Below are 27,438 nucleotides of genomic sequence, written 5' to 3'. Positions count from 1 at the left end.
ATTGTTCATCACACAAGCTATTATTAAATGCAAATATATTTTTTAAAAATATAAAATTTGGGGGGTTATTGCACAGAAAATCAGAATCTTCTGCTCTTTAACTAAAAAATAAAAAAATAATTTTCAAGTTTCCCTAAATGTTATGAACTACCATAAATCCAAAAATCCAAAATCCAATAAAAGTTTTATACAATACCTAGAGCCAAACAAGTTTTAGTGTTGAAGTACATCAATTTTAGACGTCTAGAAGTATTTAAATACTCTTATAATCTGGAAAGCCTTGTTAATCTATAGATTAAGGAAAGATCAGTTTATTGCTGTGGTAAAAATGTGCCTATTAAATACAGGGAAGTCCCACAGTCCAACAAATACTACCTTCATACAAGAACATCATGCAGTGTAATAAAAAAAAGTCAGCCACACCTATAATACTGAGGAAAATAAAGCTTTCTGTTTAAAAAAAAGTCATCAAGAAGAGATCCCATGAAAATCTACAACAGTTCCTGTTAATCATATGTAGAGGGCAATGAAGTACTGCTATGCAAAGTAACAGTAATAAACTATGAACATGGGGAGAAGCGATTTGCAAAGAAAATGGTAAGATTATTTCTAAATAAAGCCATGAAAAATTGTTGAACTCACAGAAGCTTCAATATACTGAACAGTTTCTGTGATTATGGTGCTAAGGTCAAATCTGTTCCTCATGGAAGTGATGTAACTACTATAGATGAATTCCACAGAACTGAGCATGAGGGGATGAACTTCCATGGTGAATAATTGCTTTTAAACTGAAAATTTCATTTATGTCAGACAATGACAGAGAGGAAAGTTTCAATGAAAAGCTCAAAAATTTTTAGGAGGCTACAATTTTCTTTTAAAAATTGAGTCATTCTTTTTATCAATTTACAACAGAATAATGAACAGCTGATAGCATATTGGAGACAAGTCCAAAAATACTTTCAAAACAGGATTGTGAATGAAATGAAAATTCAGGAGCAGCAGATGGGTTTAACTGCTGTTAAATGTGGAGTGGTTTCCAAGAACATGTTGTATGTAATAATAAATAGCCAGAGACATAAAGTTTCCCCAGCAGTTTAAATCCTGAGCATACAAGCTAAGTGAGGGCTTTCAAGTTTTGGCTCACTGCAACATCTTTACATTTTACCCTTGTCTACAACAGCAAAAATGCCTGTTATTAACAATGTGTGCTAGCAATGAATGCAATTACAGCAGCACTGAGCACATTTTCACAGGCAGGCAGGTTTAACATGGGCTTTCTGAAACAAGAATAGTTCTTGGCTCTGCTGGGAGGTTAATCACATTCAGCACCAGGGTTTCCATCCTCACAGTGGATAATTATGCCAGTGTACCCAGTGCCTCAATTTGTGCATACGTTTTACATAATAAACATGTTAGAAAATTGCTTCCCCTTCCAATTCTTGATCTGGATGTGGGCGCCGGGGTGGCATACTGCATCTAGGGTTTCTGCAGTCATGCTCTGGCTGCCTCCACGTCTCATGCCCTCTTGGGTTTAAGCAAAAGTGGAGCCCCAAAGGCCCAGGATAACAGGCAGCAACTTTTTTTTTGTTTGCACCTAAACTAGTTCTGGTTTCATCTTCTAATCCATCAAAAAGTGTCTTTATTAAGTGACAGCTATGATTAAGTTAAAGCTTCTACACTTGCTACCATGTATTATTATACTTGACTGACACAAATACTTGTGACACGGACTGAAACTGTAACTTCTAAACTCACAGAGATGCACAGAGGCACAGACAGAGAAGGGTTCAAAAGAATGAGTGCAACTGGCAGAGAACAGAAATCTACATTGGGATCAAACCTAGGAAAAACCTCACTGCTGCTGTCTCCTGTTGCTCCTGTAACAACAAAAGATTTGTGAGGAACAGTGGAAAAGACCATCACTGGATTCAAGGGAGCCTCTGGAGTTCAGATATACATATATACTCAGACAGACACTGTAATATACGCGCGTTCCTGCTTAGATGCACCAGAGATGCTTGTGGTTAGCTCCTCTGTAATACCAGTATCTGCTTGATACTGTCTTAGATGAACTGGAGGGAAAGGATAATTAAGGGAACAAATGATGGAAAAGAAAGGCGAGGAACCAAATGAAAGAACTGTATAAGACAAGATGTCAGACCTTCATGTGGGTTACCATGTATAAATTTACACTGTTGCTAACATAACTTTTCACTGCTGCTCTAGAAAATCATGATCTCTATACTTTCACTGCAGAAACCATCTCTTTTTCAAACTAATTCTTTCCATAGAAAAAAATATGACTATTGCAAAACCACTTCTCTCTAACCCTAGTACTGTAGTTCATTCATGAAATGGATAAAATTAAATCAGTCCACTGATGCTCATGTGGCATTCAGGGACTACTTGTTTCCCAGGGATCTTCTAAGAGCTTTTTTTTTTTTTTTTTAATCCCTTGTCTGATACTTACTCAGAGGCTTAGAAATGAAATTGCTCTATTGTCTGGAAAATTCAGCCATTAAAGTAACAGTCCCCAAATTTCATTCCAATCCAAAAATTAATGGTCAGAAAACATCACACATGTGTAAGCTAACATCCTTTTGGTCAGCCTAACAAGTATCCTTACTAGAAGTTGTTTGGAGATTTCCACAGCCATGGCTTCTGTCCAACACATGTCAACTGAAACATCCTTACTGTTGCTGTCAAATGGATGCAAACACAGTTTTGTGTGCTCCCTGTTCAAGCTGCACCCTGCTCTGTTGGTTGGACCTCCTGCAATGCTGTAGCACTACTACTTCTGGAAATGGCTGAATCACTCAAAAAAATCACTGAGGAACATGCTCAAACCTGTACCCTCCTTATCCTCACTCTTAGATGTTACATGTTACATGAAGTTCTGGCTGTTCTGCATAATTCCAGCTGGCTCCTGCCAGGTCAAAACCACTCTAGGAGCCAGACTCATGTTGTGTGGACATGAGTAAGCACCTTCTGTTCTGCAGTGCAGACACAGCCACTTTCTACCACCAGAGGTGCACAAAACCATTACCTGAAGTACAAGTAACCAAGAATTCAAATTATATCATTATGTATTTTTCTTTTCCCATTTGAAAATGATTTTAGGGGTGGTTGCTGGCAATGCAAATGTATGTGTTTACAGGTTTCTCCTAATCAGAGCTATCAGTGGCAACCACTTCACAGGAGGCATACTGGAATTCGAAAGCGTTGACTACAGAGCACTGCTGCTGATTGATTTTAAAATGTTCATTCTGAGGGGGTTTTATACATTGTTTTCACCAGCCATTTAAACAGGGAATTATGGGGATAAGAGATTACGCTGTTACAACTAATCTTCACTGAACAGTGCTTAAACACACGCACAGTAAACTGTGGTCTGTTCTCAGCTATTACTCAGTCATTTGTACTATTACCACAGAAATGGTGGTAATGACCTCTTTCACAGAAGCATTTTCTGATATAGGCTCATTATCAAGCACCAACATATGGGATTGTCCTTTTTTGCATACTGTAAGATGGTATATTCTGCAAGACTTCAGTGACTGACACTGAAGCAAATTCAATGCATTTTGCACCTTCTCTCACGGGTAGTTCACACTAAATAACTTTTTTTTTTTTTTTTTTTTTTTTTTTTTTTCCACTTTGGAGATGATTGTAATGTCCAATTCCTATCTGCTCCAGATACTTTTCCCAAAACTGGCAAAAAGTGTTAAATATGTGCCACTGCCAAATGTAGTCATTTTCCAGTGTCTTACCTTGAATCTGCTCTGGCAGCCTCTGTGCATGCCTCCTTCGAGACCAGACTGGTTATTAAATTCCAGTTATTAGGAAACAAATTTAGGGTCAGGACAATTTTTTCTACTAAACCTTTGTCAATTGCACGAATGACTTTGTCTACAAACAGCAACTCTCTTACAGATTTATATGCAGTTTGTGAGTCATAGGCTTCACAAACAACAACAAAATAGTTTTATTTGTGAAATAGTGAGGATTTCCCAAAGCACCAGTTTGCGGTCAGTACTAGCTTAAATTGATTTCTCAGGAATAGGGGCATGAGATATTTGCACCCACAATCTAAAGTCCTTCTTTATTACAGCCAACTGTTTGGTTCTCATCACCTGTACTGCCAAAGCCTTTTTAAGGCTTAACAGAGTAGAATAAGAGGATTGAAAGAAATTTAGCATTTCAATTATGGAGATAATAAGTGAAATAAGATCCCCTAATTCTCACAGCTTCTCAAACTCTGTAGTAAGACTAAAACATTAATGCCCCTCTGTTGCTCTCCCCTCAAAGAAACCATGTGCATTAAGACACAGGTGTCAACATGGATCAATAAGATGAAGTACCATTACCCCCCAAAAGCAAATATATCATATAACAGAACTAGTTCAGCTTTGACTCAGCAGCCCACTTCATTCCAGAGAGCATCTGGTCATGGCTTTCTAACATTTCTTGGTCCTACTGCCTGTGAAGATATCACAGATGTGCTTCCTGGTGAAAGATTATGGCTGTCCAGCACAACTCATATGATAATAATAATAATAAGAAAAAAATCTTCCAGGGGTGGAAAAAGCATTAATGTACTGTTTTTCTAAAGTATCTATTGATATATCAAGGTCATAAAATTTATCTGGCACAAATTTTGACTGAAATACGTTTCCTTTCTTTTTACTCTTACAAAAGCTAGTAACTGCGCTTGCTTTGACAGTCCTTAGGGAAAGGATAATTTACTGAAATGTGTGAATGGGAGACTGGTTGGTCTCCACATGTCTCCTGATGCCTCTGGAGTCTGTAAGCATGCTCATCAGCTGAGATGATGGTGTTTATGGCATTTTAGTTCCAGAGAGACCTGTCTGGCCCCCAGCTGTCACTGGAGAAAGCCATGCGTCTCTTACAGGTATGGTGACATATCACCCGCAGATATACTGGGGGATGTCTCGGATGATATTTACAATGCTGATAAACGTCTGTGTCTTGGCAGGTTTATTATCCCTGGAGGGTATTTTTTCCAACCTCCACTCTGCTTCCTCCATTTTTAGGGGTTTTCTTGATGAGGAAAAGGATGTTCCATATTTTCCACTAGTAAACGAAATAAATTTTCCCAACTACCATTACGAGTGTTTTCCAATGTGCTGATCATGCAGCTAGTTCAACACTTCCTTAGAGTGGGGATTCCTAAGTAAGCTCTGCTCTTCAGAGACCCCTCTCCCTGTTAAGCTTTACACACTGATGTGTCCACACCTCCATAACTGCAGTAAGTGCAGCACTGAATTCTCTCACAATCACTAGTAAATTTACTATCCAGTATTCAAGGCTAGCAGTAAAAACAACTATTTTTGGCAGCGTAATAGTGTGTGTCATGTCCAACTTCCAGTCTTCCTAACTGTCCCATTTACTTCCAGTTCAATAGTGCATTTATCTCCAAATGAGCTGCTGCTCATCGTTCCTGTGAGGATTAATCTGAGCAACACACATTGTGGGTCTTGCCAACTTTTACAAAGCGATATAATCCATCTTCCTTCTCACATCTTTCCTTTACTGACACCCAGTGGGTTGGCTTCTGTTAACTAACTCTGCTCCTCAAACTCCACATGCTTTTTGCTGCAGTCAGAGTTGTGATGCCGTACACAGCTCTTTTCTCCTACAGTGTGAAGGATCTCAATTAGGATATAATTGTACACCCACTACTCTGAGCCCAAACTTGGTCTTTCCTTTTGTTTATCAAATTCTTACCTCTTTCCTTTCAGATTTCGTAGTGATGTTCCTGAGCTTTGTTTAGCCTCCCAGTCACAAGAGCGGTGTTGGGATGTGACTTGGGCATGCTCAATCCCTCCTCCACTATTTTGTGCCACAGGAGAGCTAAGCAGGCTTGATGTGCTCTTGGAAGAGCTCCAGCTGAATGACTGGCATAAAACAAAGGCGGTGTGTACGTAACACAGAATGTGGAGGCAGGGCATGTTTGTGGCGCACACTGAGGATGGGCCCCGTGGGGAGCACAGCAGAGCACGCTCGTGTCTCAGTGTGCACGCAGCCAGCGGGAACTCTCACCAGAGACTCAACCCCCAGAAATATCACTCACAGCTTCCACAGCCTTCTGCATCTCTGACTAAAGCCACTATTCATATTCCAGGCTTATGGGGCAGAGGACATTCCACATCATTCTTTGCTTCAGTTTTATAGTCTTTTTGGCTGAGGCAACAAAAACTATCAAAGATATCGAGGACTTCAATCCAGCAATTGCTAGAAAAGGATCTGCATCTTGCCGGCATTCACAGCTTGCAAACCTAGAGTGGTGTCACTTTTTGCTATCCTCCACCTTCCTGGAGAATTCTAGCCTTGGTGAGGCAGGCTTTGAAGTGCTTCACTCTCCTCCTCTGTGTATTTTCTCTGTTCCTTTTTAACTCCTCCTCTGAATCCTGTTCAGTGATCCCTTTGTTCTGACAGCACTTGCAAGAGGGCTCGTTTATGCCTGGCTTCATCTAGCTGGGAATAACCACAGAAACCTGATGTCACCTCCCTGGACCCAGAGACTGTGTGTTACTGACATGAGCACAGAGGTATCCACTGGTTATATCAGAGAGGACTAATCTAAAAAAAGGATTCTCATCAGGCTTATTGCAAAGATATCACACCCGATTTTGAGGTTTAATTTCAAACCTGGTCTTCTAAAAAAAAATACAGAAAATGTAACTACAAACAAAAGAAAAGCAATTATGATAAAATACATGTGGGGATTAAAATTGCACTGTATTTTCAAGTGCCTTCATGGGCATAAATATACATTTTTGCTTTTGTGCTATATCCAAGGGAATAAAATATACCAGTTCAGAATTGTGTTGGCAGGAAATTTTTATGCTTTTTAATTTTGGCAGGATGCTAAGTATTAGATGCTAAATATTATTTGACCTCATGACTCACAGGAAAACAATGTGTACTTAAAGCACAGAAATAATTGCTCTGCTTCAGTATGTCTAGCTTTCCTATATTTACAGGCAATTCACCACCTGAAGATATTTCCAAATTGAATTGTTCTAACATTTAATCCCCCACCCCCAATGACAACAGGATAGAATTTTTCTGAGGTTTCTTTCCTAATATTTCTCAGTTCTCTTTAGATGAATTTTTTGTGAGTTAATACTTACATCTGCTTTATATACTCACGGCTCTTCAACAGAGTGAATACTAATTTCTGTCCTTAGGTTTATATCATGGGGACTTTAGAAACCTGAAAATCTTTCTATTACTCTAGTTATCTGCTCAGAATACATTTATACACACATTATGCTTATGGTCTGTACATATACTGTCTCTTCTGACTTTACACAGCAGCTCAGCAAGATTATGGCCATATTCAGTAGATGCAAGGATGTGTATTTATTTGTATAGGAAAAGTTTTACACCTTCAGTTCTTCCTCTAAAGTATTAATCCTCTTTCTGAGCCACCACCTTGAAGAATTATGTCACTGAAAACAGAGTTAAAGGCAAGCACAGGAAAAAAAAAAAAAAAGCTGTAGTGTTGAAAAGTACTTTACATAATACTTGTAAAGCTCACTACCAGGAACATGCCATTGACAGAATCTCATGATAGCCATAAAAATGAACAGTACCCTTTAATGCCTTCACCATCTAGACATGTTTCACAAGGGTATAATATGTGGTGCGGTTTTTTATCACAAAACTTCCCCTTATTCACTCTGCCTGCAAAAAACAGCTGAAATTCCTCACAGCTGTTGGTCTCTCCCACAACAGCAGTTAACACTCCCCTCCCCTGATCATCAGGCCACCTTGCTCTTGTAAGAGAGTGATGGGTGAGGTGGAAGAAGGGAATGAAGAGATTAAGAGAGTGTTTCATGCGAATGCCTCGTGGAAATGCCTTCATGATATCAGAGAGTATCACCTGACATGTACTCTAGGTCAGGACATCACGGGGACAGTTCTGCTATGTCACCAGACCCCTGCACTCTCCATAATCCTTGATGGATAGACAAACAATGTCTAATCATGTTGAAAAAATCTTTATGGGTGAAATTAGTTCTGCATTGTTAAGTGTTAGCATTAGAGTGCAATGTGTAACCATTTGATACTAGTGAGCTCTCCCAAAAAAATGGATGCCAATTTCATCTTACTCGCTCTTGAGATTCATGCCTGCAGGGTGTCTGTCACAATCACAGCTAAAGCTGAACAGTGATAGATCAGATTTATGACAAGGTTCAGGCATTATGTTTTAGCAGGAGTACTTATCAGACTGGACAGAAATTAAATATCTCCTCTATGTTTTAACATTTGGCTGAAGAAATAGCAAAAATAAATCACTTTTAAGATGATATTTTTGGTCTGATTAACACCTTCCTGACCAGCAAGTCCTAAAGCACTCTGACCAGGACAATGCACGCTCCTATTTTACACAAACATACATACACAGTGCATACAGGCAATGGAGTCAAGGTTGCCATGGGAACTTTACCTCCAGATTTTTTGGGTTTGTATAATTAAAGTACAACGTTGTAACGATTCAGTTTTGCCTTGTAATTAATTATGTTTGCATTTTCTTTGGGCGGGAACTCTGTTTATATGATGGATACAGCCCAATGTGAAAATTTTATTCAACATTTCCAAAAGTTGGTTTTCTAAGCAGGAGATATTTTAAACTTGAGTTGCTGTGCAGAAATTACTACAGTACAGCAGAGAAAGCGCCGCATCAGTGTTAAGCCAGGGGGTTCAGCTGCCGGTAAGGTAACCTCCATGGCAGCAATGAACTCGGCACAAGCTCTGCCACTGCACTGCAGGCTGTGCCAGCCCTGGCATAGGCTAATGCTGAGGTATAGAAAGAAGCAGAACACTTCTGGGACCTGATTCCTCCCCTTCAGCAGTAGCCATCACCCCACATAAAACTGATCCACCATGGGGAGCACCAGCAGTCCCCAGCCTTGCTCACCAGGGTTGCCCTCAACTCACTGTCTCTTGGTTCATCTTTTTGTTCTCCAATAATCCTTCAGGTCAAGTCCCACCTTCTGCTGGATGTTCCAAAAACTTGAGTTTGCTCTGAGCAGAGGAATATACTCAGACTCCTTGCTCTAAACTTGGTTTTCAGAAGAGCTGACCTACAAACCTCATTGATATTAATGACTGAAATTGTGCAGCAAAGAGCCTTTGTCAACAAGTCATCCGGATGAGAGGTTTTGTCAGAAGTGCATGATGTTATCAGAAAAGAAGAATGGTCCTTTGAGCCCTTTGTCTTCTCAGTAAAGGGACACTCAACCTTTTGTGCTATCAACCATTAGAGCAAGACATGCAATTTAAATAAACAGCGGCCTTTCCTCCCCATTTGAACATGTTGCTTCCTCAAGAGACCTGGGCCTTGCCATAGGCTGTTCGCAAAGCAGAGGATACTCACACTGAGTATGGAGAGATCATTATTGATCTAATTGCAGTCATGGGCCATGGCTGACCCTAAGAACATGAGCTTCAAAGCCTGCATTTGATACACAGGTACAGAGAGTGCTGTCAGTGCTGAAGACATGGAAAATGGGCTTTCTGAAGAGCCAGCTCACTTACTTACTGAAGGGGTAAAGAACTTAAAACATTCAAGTTTTTGTCACTGTAATTAAATGAGACCCTACCATATAGATGTCCGTCTTGAGGAAGGAGTTTAGTTAAAATATTCAGTATAAGTCTCCTCCCTAAAGGAATAGCGCTTAATACATGTTAAAATATAATTGTATAATTGGAACTCAAGTGTTTGGGTTATGTAAAAGGTGCTGTAGGCGTATCAGCTTAGACAGAGGTAATTAGATCTTGTATATTAACATTTTTCCCTTAAAGGGATAATCAGCAATACTTATAGTAGTGGAGATGCTCAAGTCTAGAAGCTTGGTGGGAAGAGGTACCTCCTTTAGTCCTCTGGTTGCTATGTTCCTGCCTCTGTCACTGACTGGACTGAACGAGTATTTCTACAGCAGAGTACAATCCCCTCTGGGTTCCCACAAAATGGCAATACTGCCACAGCTCTTGGTGAAATCCGCGTAAAACTGAATCACCTGCAAGCATCAATCATGGTGGCAAAAATAGGACTAGGTAGTGGCATTAAGTAATGCAATACCTGGCCTGTATATTTAGTAATGGGTCAGGCACTGAAGACACAGAAGGCGGCCGTGGTTGGGCCAGGAAAAGAAGAAATCAGAGCTCTATTGTCTCCTTGAGTCAAGGGTTAACATTTTATACAGATAAGAGTAAACAGACACACACTACTGCTTAGCTCAGTCAGCCTGAAGGATACAATAACAACAAATATAGTTTTACTCACAGGAGGCTGAATGACAATCAACGGCACTAGAGCTTTGGAGTATCCAATTGAAGCCCTTGAAAAATCAAGTGGGTGCACAGGAAGATAGGCTACTATGCCATCATAGGATGAAGACAGGAGAATGTTACGGATTTCTTGGATTTTCAAATACATTGTAGAGTTTTCTAGAGAAAAGGAGCTTTTTTATTTTGAAAACAGAACACTGCATCTTTAGAAAGTGGAACAGCAGAGTACAAATTAAAGCTGTTTTCAGCTTTTAGAATTTTTCTTTTCAAGGTAAAAGAAGAAATGTACAGTTCCAAGATAAAAGAAGACATGTACAGTTCCTCAAGCCAGGAAAACAAAACACAGCCAAACAAACCACCCCCACACAAGGACTACTCCAGTTAATTTCTAATTCCATTGCTGTTATCCATGCTTGTCTTTCATCTATACAAGAAAAACATTCCAGGAAGGAAATTCCAAGAAGAAAACCCAGACTTTACGCTTCTCATTGAGGAGTTCGTGTCCAACTTTGGAATACAACAAAAAATCTCAACTGAAATCAAGAGAAGGTTAATCCAAACTAAAAATATTTTCCCAGTTTCATATTCCTCCCCTCACACCTGCTGAAGACCTCCCAACCTCTACTCTATACTACTCATACGAGACTTTTGAAAGGGTTTGTGAACAGTACAGATAGCTTGTTTCTAGGTAAGACAAAGCCTCTCGTGGTACCTGAAGGGTTTTGGCTTTGTTCTTAAAGTCTCAAAAGATCAAGACTTGTGGATTGAAATAGCTGGGTAGCCTAAACAGAGGTCTCTCTTCAATGTTTATCTGCACTCATATAAGAGGCAAGAAGAAGGAAAGAATTGTCACTAAGACCCACAGGAGAAGCTCCCTTGTCTTCCCTGATTTTGGCCCACACCATGTATGTGACAGAGATCGGTAGCCCATTTCCAGAGGCATTCCCAGCACAAATATTGAACAGCTCAATATAATTTTTCCCTGAGGTTAGTGACTTGAAGTACTCAATACATTTAATAAAAGATTTTCTTAAATGCAGATATTTAAAGCAAAAAATATATATAGCAACAGTTACAGAGCCTTTTCTACTTTCCAGTTTTCCAAAGTGCATCTGTTCTGAAGTGTGTTTTCCATTGTGGGATTGCATCTGAACCTGATCTTTGTAGACAGCAGCCAAGCACGACAGCACACTTTGGAGCAGGGAACAGCAGCAAGTCAATGTGTCTCTAAGCAGTCTGCACCCTCCTTAGGGGTCAAGCGGTAGCTCAGAGCAAGCTGCTAAATGGTTGTTTGCATCCTCTCTGCAGGCAAGCAGAGTGGGGTATCTACAGCCAAAGAAGTGATGAAAACAGCTGTAGTTGATAGCAAACACTGCCAGAAGGTCACCACCACCTGGAGGGTGCTTGTTTCAAACCAAAAAGCTGTCGAGCTCAGGCATCTCGGCTTATATTTACAGCATTTAATTATAGCTCATATTTTTAGCATTCATGAAAACACATTGAAAAAAATAAAGTGCTTTGCTCTTCTTTTGGGATCTCACCTGTTAAACCATAAATATGAACCTATAAGGTCTTTTTCATTTGGGAATGGCACTGCAACTTTAAGCATCATTATATAATCATGTGTCAGACATAGAATTATTCTGCTTGCACACCATAGTTTCCAGCACGCTGGTATAAAGGGGAGAAATTCACTTCATTTTCAAAACTTCACACAGAGAAAATGTAATTTGAAGAGTTACAAGTTCAAAAAACGTTCAGCTCTTTCCAGTTTTCAGCACCTTCTCTTTTGTCCTGCTACAGCTTCATTATTTTCTTATTCTTTGCAGTACATGGCAGCCTTTTTGAATGAAAAGAAACCCTTCCACATTAGTCACAACAGGAAAATGAATTTTACTTTGCAGTTGTTGAATGAAGATTATCAGAACTTTTATTCACATGAAGAAGATAACAATATAATAGCTGAGGAACACTGATGAAATGCTGTGTTTACTCTAATTTATCCGTTTTGCAAGCCGTGACTTGTACTCAAAAGAGCTACCTAATTCATGACTGCAGTGGTCCTGTTTGGTAAATTCTGTGCCCTAAATTCAATTAAAATCCAACAGATACCAGGGGACCACATGTAGTGTTATACCTAACACTCATTTGATGCTTTGTAGAGATATTTTATGATAGGAAAAGCAAGAGAAGACAGGGCCTTGTGCCCCTTAAAAAGGAAGCAATATGTTCAGACCAAATAACCAAATTTCTTAGTTACCAAATCTGACTGAGATCTGAGAAGAGCACCTCAGTAAAAACCTCTAACCCTTCTTTCTGGAGATAAACTCCACCAAGGAATAGAGTCTTATTAAGTACCGTGTCTTGGTCTTTAAATCAGTCATTTACAAGGTTTATACAAATCTGGAATTACTAACATGGAGGTATTTCACTATAACACGATACCAGTCTTAGTTTGTGTCTCTGCACCAGTTTCTCACCATCCAACGAAGGGAATAAATTATGCAGGAAAATAAAAGCAGAATCTGCTCCCTTTTCTTGCCTTATTTAAATTTGAGTTGCAATTAATTCAAGGAGTTAAAGCATTCTTAATAAAGAGATGGCTAAAATACATTAGCTAGATTTAACTTTTTAGGGTTTTGACAATAAGTCATGTTATTATTTACTGCAGCACTCAAAGACCTGTTTGACTTTTTACTCTTGCATAAGAAGTTTCAGTGATGTGACAAGATGAATTTTCTATATAAGGCAAATAGACCTCTGCATCACAAACATTTTTGACACTTTCAAGTGTACAGACTTAAACAGACATTCCGCTTCTCCCACCCACCCACCATCATCCAAGGCTTACAGTCACCAAGGGTTCAGAATTAAGAGTGGGAGTATTACTAATCTACTAGGTAAGTGCAGAGTTTAGTGACCTGTTTGTTTGTGTGTCCATATATATGACAGGGTATGGACATATATCCCTATTCCTGTCCATGATTCTCTCTAGGAGAGCCCTCCTAACTTCCCTACCCAAAACAACCACACCGACTGACCTGGGGTCTAACAGTGAATTTTAAGTAAGAGGCAAGAACAGCAGAGAAGGCACATATGCATATTGGAGAAGTAAAGTAAAGCAAAGGAGGAAATAAGCCATAGGCTGAATTAAAGGAAGCACTAGAGAAAAAGAAGTTCTTCATGGGCAGATCATCAGGAGGAATTTAATTCCTGTCAAAAGCCAAGGGGACTGGTACCTAATTATCTCAAGGATTTTGACGTTAGAGTCTCACAAACTCTTCCTGAACTTATTTAGAAATGGAGGCATAAAAGGTGATGCCCTACCCCTGTGACAGAAGCCCCTAGCATCCCGGCCCCTGGCAACAAGCCCAGCTTTAATCAGCAGAGGCCAAATCAACTTCCTACACATGTTCTATTGGATCAGTGGAAGAACACAGAGCAACATTCAGAACTTTCAACTTCCTTTCCCTAGTTTTAAACTCTGGATTGTGCTTCCCGTATTTCCTTCTGGTTTAGCTGCAGAGGTATTTCACGTGGCATTACTCAAAACCCAAAGCATTTCTTCTGCAAAGAGAGGTATCCAGCTGCATGCTAAATCACCTCTCATTTCTCCTGTGTTCAGTGAAATTTGGATGAGGTCATTTATAGAGGTTCTTTCCAATCAACATTTCTAAGATTCTGTGATTTCCTTGTATGCGTTCTTATAATGTGAGGTGACCTGCTCCTACCTGGGCTCCTTCCTTTTATGAGTAACTGAAGACAGTAGAAGAAAACTCATCAGACTACAGGACAACTAATTCTCATCTAATAACAGAAAATTTATTAACTCACAGAGCCCTATGCTGTCCCTCCTGGTGAATAAAAACAGCTGGTATTTGCATGCAGAATGTGGATTAGTTTGAGAGCATCTCCATTTCTCTGGATCAGCACACTGAAAGTTTTTATTCCAACTGCACAAGAAAGCAGTAGTTGCTAATGTTCTGGGGAAAAAGTGGTGCAATCAAGTATCAGCAAAGAGATTTATACATTGGATCCATTCAGATAGGCAAGCGTAAACAGCAAATTAAACCTCTGTTTAAGGAAGTGCCGCCAGCAAAAGGAGCAATAGCCTGAGGTTAAAGTCCCAGCTCAGTGAGGAAGGCACTGTTCCCCTGTCCCTACAGCTGTACCTGACATGAGGAAGCAAGCTTGAAGGCCCTGCAACAAAAACACTTTCAGTAGAAAACCTCTTGCTTCATAAGCAGATCCTGCAATCCTTTGAAAGTTTCTCTCACTTAGTCTCTATTCTCTCTCTCTCCTCACTTCCAACACCTTTACAAGACTGTGATCTTCAAGACACTGGAAAGATATACCCTTAATGCTGAAAAATTAAAGACCTGCATGTCTGGAACTCACATGGGGGTTGATGCATATAGTAAAGAGTGCAAAACACCAGGGCTTTGAGGAGGTGGTGCAACAGTCTCCTCTGTAATACGTACATACACACAAAATTAGACCCGCAAGTGCATTTTCTAGGTCAAATTCTTCTCCCTCCTCTGCTCTCACCTCCTCCCTGGAGTTTTCTTAATTGTTCTGGGAAGGAATACATGTTTCAAAATGTATCACCAAACTTTATCTTATGAAAACATATCATCCCCGTTATTTTATGTCCCAAACTACTGTGTATGGAATATTAGTCCTCAGTTAATTTTGCCAGTGCAAAAATGGCCTATGAATTGCTGTCAAGTGTTTAGTTCCTACACAGCTTATTTATTACCTTTCTTAAGCTAAGGCCCAGTTATCTGAGCACAAAGACTGACACAGACAAGGAAAAGAAACAGGTAAGAAAAGTATATTTTATAGGTACAATGCAAAACATTGCTACAAGAACACTAAAAAGATCTTCCTTCACAGCTCTGCAGAGTGTTGTGTCCTGAATTTTTTGCTACTCTATGGCACTTTGCTTAGTTTATTGTAGACTGAAGAACCTGGGATATAATGTGCAGTTTGAGAGCCATATGAACTGGGCTGAATGTCCTTCTTAGCAATCAGCCTAACCTCAATTCCTGAAGACTCACAAGATCTGCATGATGTAGTTACCGATTTGCCTCCTTGCAACAGGTGTATGTTCATCTCCTTTTCAGCTTCCTTCCTCGTATATCATCATCTTATGACTATTTAAAAAAAAAAAATCTTTTCAATAGAAACTCAAGCAGAGTTCTGGAAATTGCTTCTTCCCTCCAGCAATTTAATATAATAAATTAGACGACAGTAGCACTATCTTGGATGGGTGGAGATAAGAGGCTGTCAGCACTTTCTTTTCAAATCCCCTCTTGCAGGGACTTGCGATTCAACAATTTGATACGGGAAAAAGAAGGGATGTGAGACCTCAGACCTGGAGGAAGAACCTTGAAAAAAGGATGAGTAATAGTATTTCAAGGTATACCTGAAATAAATAGTGTGGAAAGAGGAACACACAGAACAAAAAGGAGATACTTTGATTTTCATTAATGTCATTCCATTTTCATTTATCTTCTCCCCATCTTTGCCTAACCATGGTTTTATGTTGGTCCTTAAACCAATTGTATTTACACGGTTCATTTCATTTCAGTGCTGTTTACATACAATAACTATTAATTCTCAATATTCCTCTGAGGCAGGTATTACTAACTTGATTTTCTAGAAAGAGATGCAAGGCACAATTTTCCTCAGTCCACAACAGGAATCTATGTGAGAGCCAGAAATAGAAATAAGGAGTTCCCATTCCCTGTGTTAAATCAAGGTCACAGAACCCTCTCTGGCACAGAGTGTTTTCTCAATGTTTTATGGAGGTGACTATCCTGCTATGGAATTATGTTATATATGGACTGGGATTTCCCTGGGATGTGCACAAAGTTCAAGTCATCTCCCTGCCAGCTGACAACACCTCTGATAAATAGGGTAAGGGTCAGGATTAACACAGTTTAACAACATACTCTTCACAGGGCTTCATTATAAGCCTTACAAGGTGGTAGTCAAGTGTGCATTACACATTTAAATGCCTTTTTATCTATGAAACCTTTTAATTCTCTGAATTTAAACCCCTCTCTTACTTGAAGCACCTGTGGCTGGTAAAGGTTAAGTGGTTAAGCAGCTAAGATGGGAAGCATTTGAGGGTGGAGCAGCTCTCTGCACTGGACACAGGACCCCTGAGTTCAGCACAAGTTTCTCACAGTTTTGGGCTTGGATCTCTAACCCAGCATACCTGGGTATATTTCAGGTGGACTGTCACATGCGTGGTGGTGGCAGGTCCAGATGAACCCAGCGTGACAGAGCTGTTATGACTAGGTTACATCTGACCTATTGGTTACATTTTTCAAGATCAGAGAGGTGGAATCGTGATTGAGACCTTATGCTACATCAACTATGCTAAACCTGCCTGTTTCTCAGCATGACCCTTGGTTCTCAGGCCAAGTGGTTGGGAAAGGCCCACATCCATGTTGCTGCTAAAGTAGCATCCTTAATAAATTAATCCAAGATGTGCTTCACACTCTCAAATATCAAATATGCAAAGGGCAGGGGTGGGAGGTGTTTGAAGACAGAGCAAAGAAGTTTGGCTGTAGGCTGCAAGTAATCTTCCCTGATGCAGTCTCATCCATACTCCCTCTTGGAAGAAGCTCCTGGAGTGAACAATCCTTCAAGCCACATCTACAAATTGTCTTGAAAGAGCTTGGGACCATCACAAAATTCAGCCAAGGAAAAAAGCTAACAATTTTTCAATATGGAATGTCAGTACTTGAGTATAATCATTAATCCCCCTTAACTTAGAAATATAGGTATATTCTAAATATTTGCAGCTGGTCCGAGGCCTGAAGTTACAGGCCTGTTTCCATAAGGGATTAGCTCACATCCTGCAAGTAAGTGATATGTCTGCAATCCTTCTCAGGCAGTTATGTGTTGGCACAGATTCTTTACCACATTAGACACATCTACAGAAGCTTCAGGTGATACACTGTGTGGACCTTAAAACTTTCTGAACATTCATACTTAGCATATCATGTCTTAATTACACTGGACAGCTGTCAGCATCTCCTAAATGAAATCTCCCCAAAATGATCTGTCAGGATTCTCAGTCAAGGTTTCTTGAAGTCAGTTTAAGGAAAAATGAAAATCTTCCCTGTTTACTGACAACAGTTCTCCCAAAAACCCTGTTTTTCTGTCTTGGTGGGGATCACTTGAGTAGCTAACAGGTACAATTCCTCGATGAAGTTGGGTGAAGATTTTTACTTCCCAATGATACTCTCAGAACACTCAAGAGCCAAGTGACTCAGAAAGAATATCTCAAACTGCCTTAATACTTCATCAGATCATTCTGTGCCATCTCTCCTGGGATTACAGATCATTAACTTCTACAGAGAGTCAGAGAAATTCCCATCAGTAATCTTTCTTCTCATTCAGGTTTCCATTACAGTCACCACAACCCCCAGCTGGGCTTTCTTGAAAAAATCCTGTCCTTCATGTTTATTAATACTATAGCAAATGCTTAAAGCTAAAGGAAGTACAATCAGAAAAGTTAAAGCAATAAATATATATATTTTAATAATGAGAATATTTCTGACAGCTACACTGGAAACATAAAAGCTACTTTTCAAAGATCAGGAGAACTGTTCAGTGACAGTTTTCAGTTCTATTGCTATTATCACTTAAATATATTTATATAACACTTCTTTATCACCATTCTCTTCTATGACATCTCTTACAGCTAAGATGAATGTCTATATATATCCCTCTCTTAGTCAATAATTAGTTTGCAAAATCAAGCAGCTCATGCAGCTGAGCATCAAGTAATTTCTATTTGAAAGTACCTCACTTTATGTAATTATTATGTATAATTAAAAGTAAAAATATATTAAAAAACATTAAGTGTCTGAGAAAAATTCTGAACTTCTCCTTCAAAATGTTCAGTAACCCTTACCTATGTTCCTCGTGCCCTACTTTTTCCATAGGTAAACATTTTTGCAGTACTTATGAACCACAACAATCAGCTCTTCTTTATTGCTATTGAAAAAGAAACCCATTTCCCACTATGGCTATATGTTCAAAGGTACAGTACAGAGGGCATTCGTGGTGTCCTTTAGCTCCAGGTGAATTATAAGTAATTTGGAGTGGTAAATACCACACTCCATTGCTGCACTACCAGAGAATGTTTAAGGTCCCCTCCAATAGAAACCATCCTATGATCCTATGACAGCAAGTGCTGTGAGCCATCCAGTCCAGTGCCCAGCTGCTGACGGCAGCTAAAAGAAGATATTCTGGCAAAATGTGGGAAACAAACCCACTGATTCAAAACGACATAGAGATTGAGGATCGCACCTTCAACAGAACTTTCTTTCCGTGTATAGAACTTTTAAAAACCAAAACAAGACAACTTATTTTTTTAAAAAAAACCCCACTTTCAGCACTGTTTTCTTAGTTTAAACTATCTCAGGGAATCTCCCACCAGCCACCCATCTCTGTCACAGTGTATAGGGAAGCTTGTGGGCAGGACAGTGGTAAAAAGTGACACATTGCTCTCATAAAAACACAAATATTTTTAACATCTGATCTTGATGCTTTTTGAAAAATACCTCAGCATTTCCCTCCCGGATGTTGGCCAGTGCCTGTGGGTGACAGCTGGCAAGTGAACTCACTCCAAATAAGAGAAAATGGTAATGCTTGTTTGCATTCCCTAACCAGTGATCAAGCAACTCCTGTGTGATTGAGGGCATGGGCACAAAATTTCAGAAGGTTCATGATAAAACTTTTTTACCATTTACAATCTAGCCAGACCTCACCAGTTTCCTTTTCAGCTCACCTCCTCAGGACCCTTGCTCAGACCCCTGCTTTCTCATCCTACCCCTAAGTTGCTGTCTCTGCATCATCTTTCCTCATGTCTTTTTTCCACTTGCCCCACCTGAACCTTTCTGCTTCTGCCTCCTACCTCTCCTTAGGCTTTTGCCATCCTGTGTCTCCTGTAATATCGATTTCTGCAGCACGCACACTGAGTTCAAGATGAGAAACTCAGGATCATTTGCAAAGTCACAGTCTATTCTTCTCTGACACCAGAGTTCCTCTCTGCTCCTCAGAGGTGGGGAACAAGAAGTTCTAAAGAGTAGGACCCATTTTATACATTTTTTAATACTGGGAGGAGTTCCTGACAGGGTCCCACGGCCTCATAAACTGCTACTTGCTTGCTGCTCAGCAGATCTCAGACTGATGGCTTTGAGTAAAATGTGTAGTTCTTTTCCCCACAGGCATTGATAGTGGGTGGGAACTGCTGGAGAGCTATCTCTTCTTCCTCAGCCAGAAATGTTAAAGTTCAAGTGATTAGTGAATGCCTGGCTGAAGTAAAAAGATACAGCCAGGTAAATTTGCTTGGGCTTACACCCCATGTCCAGCTTGCATAAATGTAATGCCAGAGAAGAAAACTCTCTCTGCCTCGAGTGTTGTGCACTAATGCACAAATCCTCTGTGACTAGTGATCATACTCAGAGTCTCTTGCCAATGGCAATGCTGCATCTCTCCGGCAGCTCCTTCTATTGCTGAGCACTTTTACTTAAACACCACAGTAGCCTAACAAGAATAATATGTGGAAGTAGGTTTCTCAGTGCCACTGTCAAAGTTATGCATAGCAAGCAGCAGCAATGTTCCAGCTGACTTGCTCTGCCGATTGTCCATGAATAGGCAGCAGACTATTTCAGAGGGTTCTGGAACCCTGTACAATATACCAGTCTCTATAGATGGATTACAGAAGTAATCATGACCATGGATATATTGTATTTTTACATCTCTCCAGTTCTGCCCCCCGCAAAAAAAAAGACCAAACCAAACCAAACCAAACCAAACCAAACAAACCGAGAAAATAAATATGCCAGTGGAGTCAGAGGTCAGGTACATATCAGCAAGCAGCACAAATGAATCCACAGAAGGAAGAGCTGGTAAGAAGAGCTCAATCACAGCATCACACCTGTGTTCTGGGTTTTCCTTTGATATAGTGTTAACCTGCTTTTATAAGCTGGATACATGTAAGATTTTGCAGAATACTTGGTGTGTTTCTGGAATGAATCCTTCCACTTAGTTTCATCAAAAAGGCATCCTGTTTCCACACCCCAAGCCTACTCTGTAATGCAAAAAAATCAGGATACATGGGCAAGACTGGGAGATTATTGTCAAAAAATCATTTGGGATTTGAATGAATGTTCTGTCTAGTTCCATCCATTGCACTTGAGTTCACGTGGGTACATCAAGAAGCTAAAGCATGCAAGGCCTTGAGCAGGTCTGCTGTGTATCATACCTTGTTGGAGAAGCATTTTCCTGTCATCTCAAACTGCTGCTCCTTGCAATAGCCAAGTCTAGATTATGACAACAGAGGGAATAGTCTCAATTAAGAACTAAGTAACATACCAGAGTTTTTTCAAGAGACTAATGATAGCAGTACAGAAAACTACTAGTTTTCTAACAGTTAGATAATGATAAAAATGATAAATACCAATGTCAAGATATTCAGTAATACCACTTACTGTTTGTTTTAATAATAAAATCTTCTGCGTGACAATAATTTTTCAAAACATTCTCACCTTGGATAGTGGAATATGTCACTATTTGGCTGTTTCAGCTAAAACTGAGAAACAGTAGGGGAAAAAACCTACCAAAACCAGTTATTGTGCTGGAGGACTGGTTGTGATAAATGTGCTAGGAGAAAAGAAAGGAGACAGGGAAGAGTGGTAAGTGTATCTTATCTCTTTAAAAAGAAATTAAATTATGCTAGGACAGATACAAAAATAAACCTAAATCAAAATGAAAGTAGGATTAATCAAAATAGCTAGTCAAGGTCAACAAACAGAAAAGTCAATGGAAACTCCTCAATAACGATTGTCAATATAAAGAATTAAAAGAGGTAAGGCAAAATAACACTTCCATCTGAGGCTCAGAATTGTGGCTGAAATATAATTTAAGAAACATGTCAGTCAACCTGAAATCCCTTCCCAGCACTCTTAATAAGACAAAATGAACAGGATATTAAGAGCCAGGAGATAACTCTTCTGCAATACTGAATAAACAATTCAGCAAAGTGAGTAAGCACATACTGACATTTTAGAATGCATTTAATTTTCAGCATCTTCAGTAAGAACCTGGTATCTGCCAGTGCAGTCCTCTCAATGGGGATCCATGAACATGGGTCTGTCTTACACACAAACCTTCCCTCCATCTGTGGACCTGAATCTGTCTGGTAGCTGTGGAGCTTCTCATGGACTCAAGGGAGAGACAGTCACGTGCCAATCCCGCAGGATTATGAACAAGACAGTCCTGCACAGCACCTCCTAGCACCTGAGGGCTGTATTTTACAACCTGATTATGCTCTTTCTGCTTCAGGTCTGTACTGCTGTGATAGGAATATGGGTACTTCCCTGCTAGAAACTAAAAAAGTGTTCAACTGTGTTAAAGTGCGATCATGGCAATTCAGGTAGACACTGACCTGTCTTTCAAATTAAAATGCTCTGAATTCTTTGCAGTTTCAAAGTCAAGGACCACAAAACTGGACATCATTGAAAGGAAATGCCCAGGACAAGGACAACTATCAAAATCCTGGAAATCAAGCTGACAAGCAAAGCTTCCCACAAGCACAGTGAGAGCTCCTCCACTGACCTTCTTTGCAACATACAGTGTGGGAAGACGTGCACCCTCTTCCTGCCCCACCACATTAACTCCCTGAGAAGACTGTAAAACTATTGCATGGGGAACTGATAAAAATGGGTGTGATGGTTCTGAGGTGGTATATTTCTTTCTCACACTTCTCTGACTATAGGAAAAAGAAGTTTTGTATGCAACAAAAAATTAAAAACTGTAAATCAAGAGTGTAAGCAATATTGCAACTTGCCCTGTCCTATTGAAAGGAGTCAGTTAAGAACATTTTAGCACTTGGAAATATTTGCTTGTACTTTGAATTCCTCTGTTGTCTATTCCACTATCTAGATTATATATTGTGAGGACCTATTTTCTCCTCTGTCACCCAGAACAAAAAGCGTCATTTCAGGATATTACACTCTTTCCTGAGTTCAAGAACCATGTGATTCTAGAAGTCATAATATTATGAGCATGCTTACATCCATGACTTCATGCCATGCGACTAAAACCTCCCCAAAAAAGAAACAATCTTACTTCTTATTCACACTTCTTTGGTTGTTAACAATGGATCTGCACCCATAACTCTGGAAATAGAAGCCTACGTGTCCGGAGCAAAAAGTCACTAATTCAAATACGAGCTGCAGAACGAACGAAAATGAGAAAAAGGTATTTGAAGTGAGGTGATTTCTGTACATGTACAAGCGTAAGTCACACATGCGTGACGGCAGTATCAAAGGGTACTAATCGGACACGTGTTGAACCAGCCCAAGATAAGTAAGTTCACCTGTGCTCCTTCTCATCTCTCTGAAAATGATCACTACCCCACACTTCCACTTTTCATTTGAGAAGTAGTTCATACACCACCACAAGAAGATAAAACACTGACTGTGACTAATGTAATGAGCCTGAAGCACTAAAGAAAGATGAGGAAAAAAAAGTTTGAAATTTATGATTTTTATTCTTTTGCTTCCTCCTAACAGGATCTGAAAATCCTGAAAGAACTTAAGTGCATCAAAGAATATCCTTTAAAAATCATGCTTACAGGCAGGAATACAAATTGGATACTAGTCCCTAGGCCACTGGCCTACCTTTGTAGAAGGCTGGCTTGCATTTAATTTCCCCTAACAAATCACCTTTATTAATTAGAATTTAACATTTGAAAGCAAGAGGACTTGTTTTCAAATGTTAAATTATTAAGGTTTAAATTTAAGAATTGAAAGTTAAAGTAAAAAAAAAATATATTTTTTTTTCTTATAAAAAATACAAATTAAAAAAAAATTGTGGTCTGACAAACTCTTAGTGCTATTTATATCACTAGTGGCATCATGACACAGCAATTAAATTATAACCCTTTCACTAATAGAACATATTTTTTGCCTATTTAAAACAGAAGGGAAGAAACAAGAAACTTCAGTTAAAGAAAGCCTCAAGTAACCAGACATACAGGCAGGCCATAATTAGAGGAAAAGCAGAAGGTACACAAATAATTTGTGTTTGACTATAACCAAGTTTGAGTTAGGCTATTATACGAAGCAATACATGAGCTGTCATTAACTTCTAGCTGATATATGTTTAGGCAGCACTGGGTCATCTATAACCTATTCCATAAAGTATTTTCATTTTATTTAGGTTATTCTGTCACACAAGAACTCACAAAGCATACTGTGTTCCCTAGTTTGTCGGCTGCATAACTAAAAATTTATTTTTGCAGCTTAGCTATTTTTGAGGATTAGTAAAGTTCAAGTATGAAGTTAATGATTTAAAGTCATTGCTAACACTACTTTTTTAATATATATAACTGCTCATTTCCTACTCTATTTAGAAAGAGGAACAGTTTTAATATCATCCAGTATTTAAGGAGAGCAAGGAAAAGGAATGGAACAAATATGTAACCCCCTTGTAAAATCATTATGATTGACCCAGTGATCCAAGAACCAAACTTTTTCCACAAAGACAATAAGTTTTAAAAACATGCCATCAGATCAGAGTTATTTCAGTAAAATGACAAACATCAGCTATACTCAAATGGCAAATGAGGATGTATGTGGGGGAAAATATAGTCCAATCCGACACCATTGTTAAAAAAATTGGGAAGGGGTTGCAGCCAGGAAAAAACTTCTCTGGCTAACTGCGCCACCTTATGATTTAAATTTAAATGGAAGATTAAATGATTGTCCAGTCCCTTGAAGAAAACACTTACTTAAAGATATTCCTCTATACCTAAAAATGGGATCGGGAGCTTACTTTATTCTCTTACAGAGAGGCGCAGGGTTGTATACTTCAGTATTGCTCTTCTGGTTAAAAACCATGTCAGCAATATAAATGGAAAAAAATACATTCAGTCTTGCTGGATTGTGTTTTTGTAATAACAGTATACACATCCAAATCAATAAAGCCAGGCAAATAGCAGAGCAGTGGTTTAGCAATCTTAGCACTGTTAGCTAAGTATACAATCAACTCTAAAACAAATGCTTCATAATCCGTAATTCTCCCGTGTAAATCTCTACTCGTATAACCCTGGGAAATAAGAAAGCTTTACTTCTGATTTTTTTTTTCTCTAACGTTTAAAGCATGCCGGCTGTAAGCTCTAATTTATAGCCAACGGATGGCAATTTGCACTGAAATCTCTAGTCAGACACAGAATTAAACAGCACAGATATTCAAAGGAGTTACAGCATGCATTTAAATACATTAACCACATCCTACCTTGCATCCAAACATCAAGGATAAAGTGTTGTTGGTGCATGCAACTTTGCAGTGGCAAATCATTGGTGTAAAGCAGTCAGAATTTTTAACAATAGGGCACATTCCTTGAGTGCTGCAGTAGTGGCAGCCTACTGAAGGCTGAAAACAAGTAGCTAACACAGCACATGGAGTGGCAACATATGCTGCTCAACAGCTAGCTTTCCTCTTGCTGGTCAGAAGCAGCCTGCTTGAATCTCTACCTGGGTCCCATTCAGCCATCCCCTTCTTTGTTGGTGAATCAACGATGCAACAATGATCACGGATCTCAGGATTTCCCTTCCTCTGGGAAATTAGTTTTCACATCGGGGGAAGGAAAAAAAAAAAAAAGAAAAGAAAAAAAAAAAAAGAAAAAAAAGAGAGAGAAATGGAAATGAGGGGAACTAGCAGGTGTGGCAGTATTAGCATGTAAAAGGATGTAAACGCCTACTCATAACAATCACATAAGATTGTCATGCTAGCTGAAGTGGGCTGAAATTATTCCATCGGAAGAAAAATACTGCAGCTCCTGATTTGGTAAAAAGCCAGTGAGATGCTGCAATACATAGTCATAGTGTGGAGAGAAGAGAAAAAAAAATGACTTATCTAAGAAGCCAGGATCCTCAGCCTTTATCAATATGCATTCCAGTAAGGATTCCCTTCCCAGCGCCTCCCCGTGAAAAAGAATCAAATCAGTTGCAACTCCGAAGAAGCGATGACCTTTGCTTTCCCCAAATAGATGAATCTCAGCAGGAAACCAACTGTACTCAGAGCTGAAAATCACAGATGCTGGGAGTTTGTAATAAGAGAAATACAAGCAACATTTATCCAATCCTGGCTTGCCACATGGGAGCTTTCTCCAGGCACAAATTTACAAATAGACAGGTTGAGGGATTGCAGGAGACACTGAATAAAGATATGAAATTACACGGAAAATGCACCAGCACGAAGCTAAAAAGTCAAGCCTCCTTAAACTCTGCTTTGGAGGCACTGTAACTACTGACTCCAGCTAGTATTGCTATCCTGCAACCTGCAAACATCTTGCTGTGAACCAGAAAAGCAATAATTAAAGAAGTTTGGGAGCATAATGCTGGTTTGGATTCTGCAGCTGTCACTGCTCCTTCAGTTAAAGCAACACCAGCTGAAAATGCATAATAAAGCACTTGGATGAGCAAATCACTAGCTGTGCTTTTTAAGAAGATTATTTATATCAAAAGTTGGATTAATGTATCCTCCAGGTTTAGGTTTGGTCATGGCAGACACAAATACAAAATGAAAAGGCCATGATATGTAAAGTGATGTCTCCTTAATGATTTCACAGCTGATAGCAAAGTAAACCAAGGAGTTATTTCACAGCGCCCTGACCCTGCCTGCTTTTCTGTGACTCACTAAGCTCTGCCCATCAAATTAGAAACTCTTTCTAAAGAAATGAGAGCAGCTTGTCTCCCTGGCAATCGCGAGTGAGTTCTTAAGTCACAACTGAAACAGTTTTCTGTAATAAACCCAAAGTAGAAATTTGTTATACAACAGAACAGAGAAAATGGCAAATGGAGGTCTCGGTGTGAAGCCAGATCAAGCAGTACGGAGGATGAATAGCGCTGGATTTTTTTTAAAAGCTGCCTGATGTTGCAGACCCTAACCTAGGCAACCTCTTCTACTAAGATTTTGTGTTTATATAAGTATAGATACATGTGTGCACATATCTGTACTTTAGGTGGAATTTCCTCAGTATAATTTACCCTTGCTTTGCAAAGTTCAAAGCCATAAAAGAACCAATAACCAATTTCTTAAACATTTTTGTTCCTACTCTTGCACCATACAGTAACTTTATTTTTATACAATTTTAATGTGCAGTTAAATTTCAGCTCGGAATAATGTTTTCTGATTATTATTTCTCAGTCTCTGTTTTTGAACTTAGCACTCGCAAGAGCCCAAGCTCAGTAAAATTACAGCAGTTTCTAGATGGAAGTGGCAGATAGAGCTGCTCCACAGTCAGTTACAACCCTGTTCCATTTCTGAAGATTCCCTTTTTGCAAATAACAAACTCTCACAAACCATTGTCCTCAATTCACTCAGCTCACACTTTTCTCCCAACCAGCCTGTATGTGAGCCCAAGTGCCATGGGAGTTCACTGCATGGATGCCCTTCAGTCAGCTGTTCAATAAACTAAGTTTGGTGACCCACGAGCCCAAAGTGACGTCACAGCAGCACTTCTCTGGAACAGTGACTGAGCCTGTTTAGAAAAGTACTGTGGTGACAAACAGCAGCTGTAACATTGCTGAATCTTTGATCTGTTTATTCCTAGCTTGCCTGTCTTGTTATTAAGCTATATATTATACATATTTTTCTTTCAAGCACTGTCTCTCGCATAACCAGCACTGGTGTAAATATAGAAAAGTGTAGTTTCCATGACAATACATTCCATAGTTACAGCCAGCAGCCACTATCATTAAAACATGAATCACAGAGCTACCTTAAGGTGTGAGCTCACTACATCACTGGCCTTAGAAGCAGTAATTTGGGATGGGGGTGGCATGGCAATATTTTTAGGAGACACTTACTATAAAATACCAGAAAACTGTGCTATTAAACAATTTTGGCCCTTTTAATAGCCACCCATCTTAGAGATTTCAGTAATTTCCAATCTGTACCAATCATTAGCATTTCTACAAGAATGCGTCACATCTGTACTTTTCAACGTTTTAAACACGATGTCCTGATTGAAAACTGAACTCAATCACACAAATAAGATTTCTGCTTAATATGCAT

At 39.4% G+C, this 27,438-nt stretch overlaps 1 protein-coding gene across 21 annotated transcripts in view; it reads right to left on the bottom strand.

Annotated features, from left to right (window-relative positions):
- The window catches only part of DLG2 (discs large MAGUK scaffold protein 2), a 984,477-nt gene that overhangs the window by 602,970 nt on the left and 354,069 nt on the right, over positions 1–27,438 (bottom strand). For 2 of the 21 annotated variants that reach the window (XM_040055815.1, XM_040055829.1), the window contains exon 2: positions 24,655–24,975. The exons of the other annotated variants lie outside the window; for them this stretch is intronic. In XM_040055815.1, coding sequence (XP_039911749.1) covers positions 24,655–24,756 — 102 coding nt within the window. In that variant the 5' untranslated portion in view covers positions 24,757–24,975. The remainder of the gene's footprint in view (positions 1–24,654; positions 24,976–27,438) is intronic. 21 annotated transcript variants of the gene reach the window in all.

This window comes from Hirundo rustica, chromosome 2 (assembly GCF_015227805.2).
Source record: "Hirundo rustica isolate bHirRus1 chromosome 2, bHirRus1.pri.v3, whole genome shotgun sequence".
NCBI classification, from domain to species: domain Eukaryota; kingdom Metazoa; phylum Chordata; class Aves; order Passeriformes; family Hirundinidae; genus Hirundo; species Hirundo rustica.
Note: the sequence above shows the minus strand (reverse complement) of the source record. Positions and strands in the feature narration are given on the sequence as shown.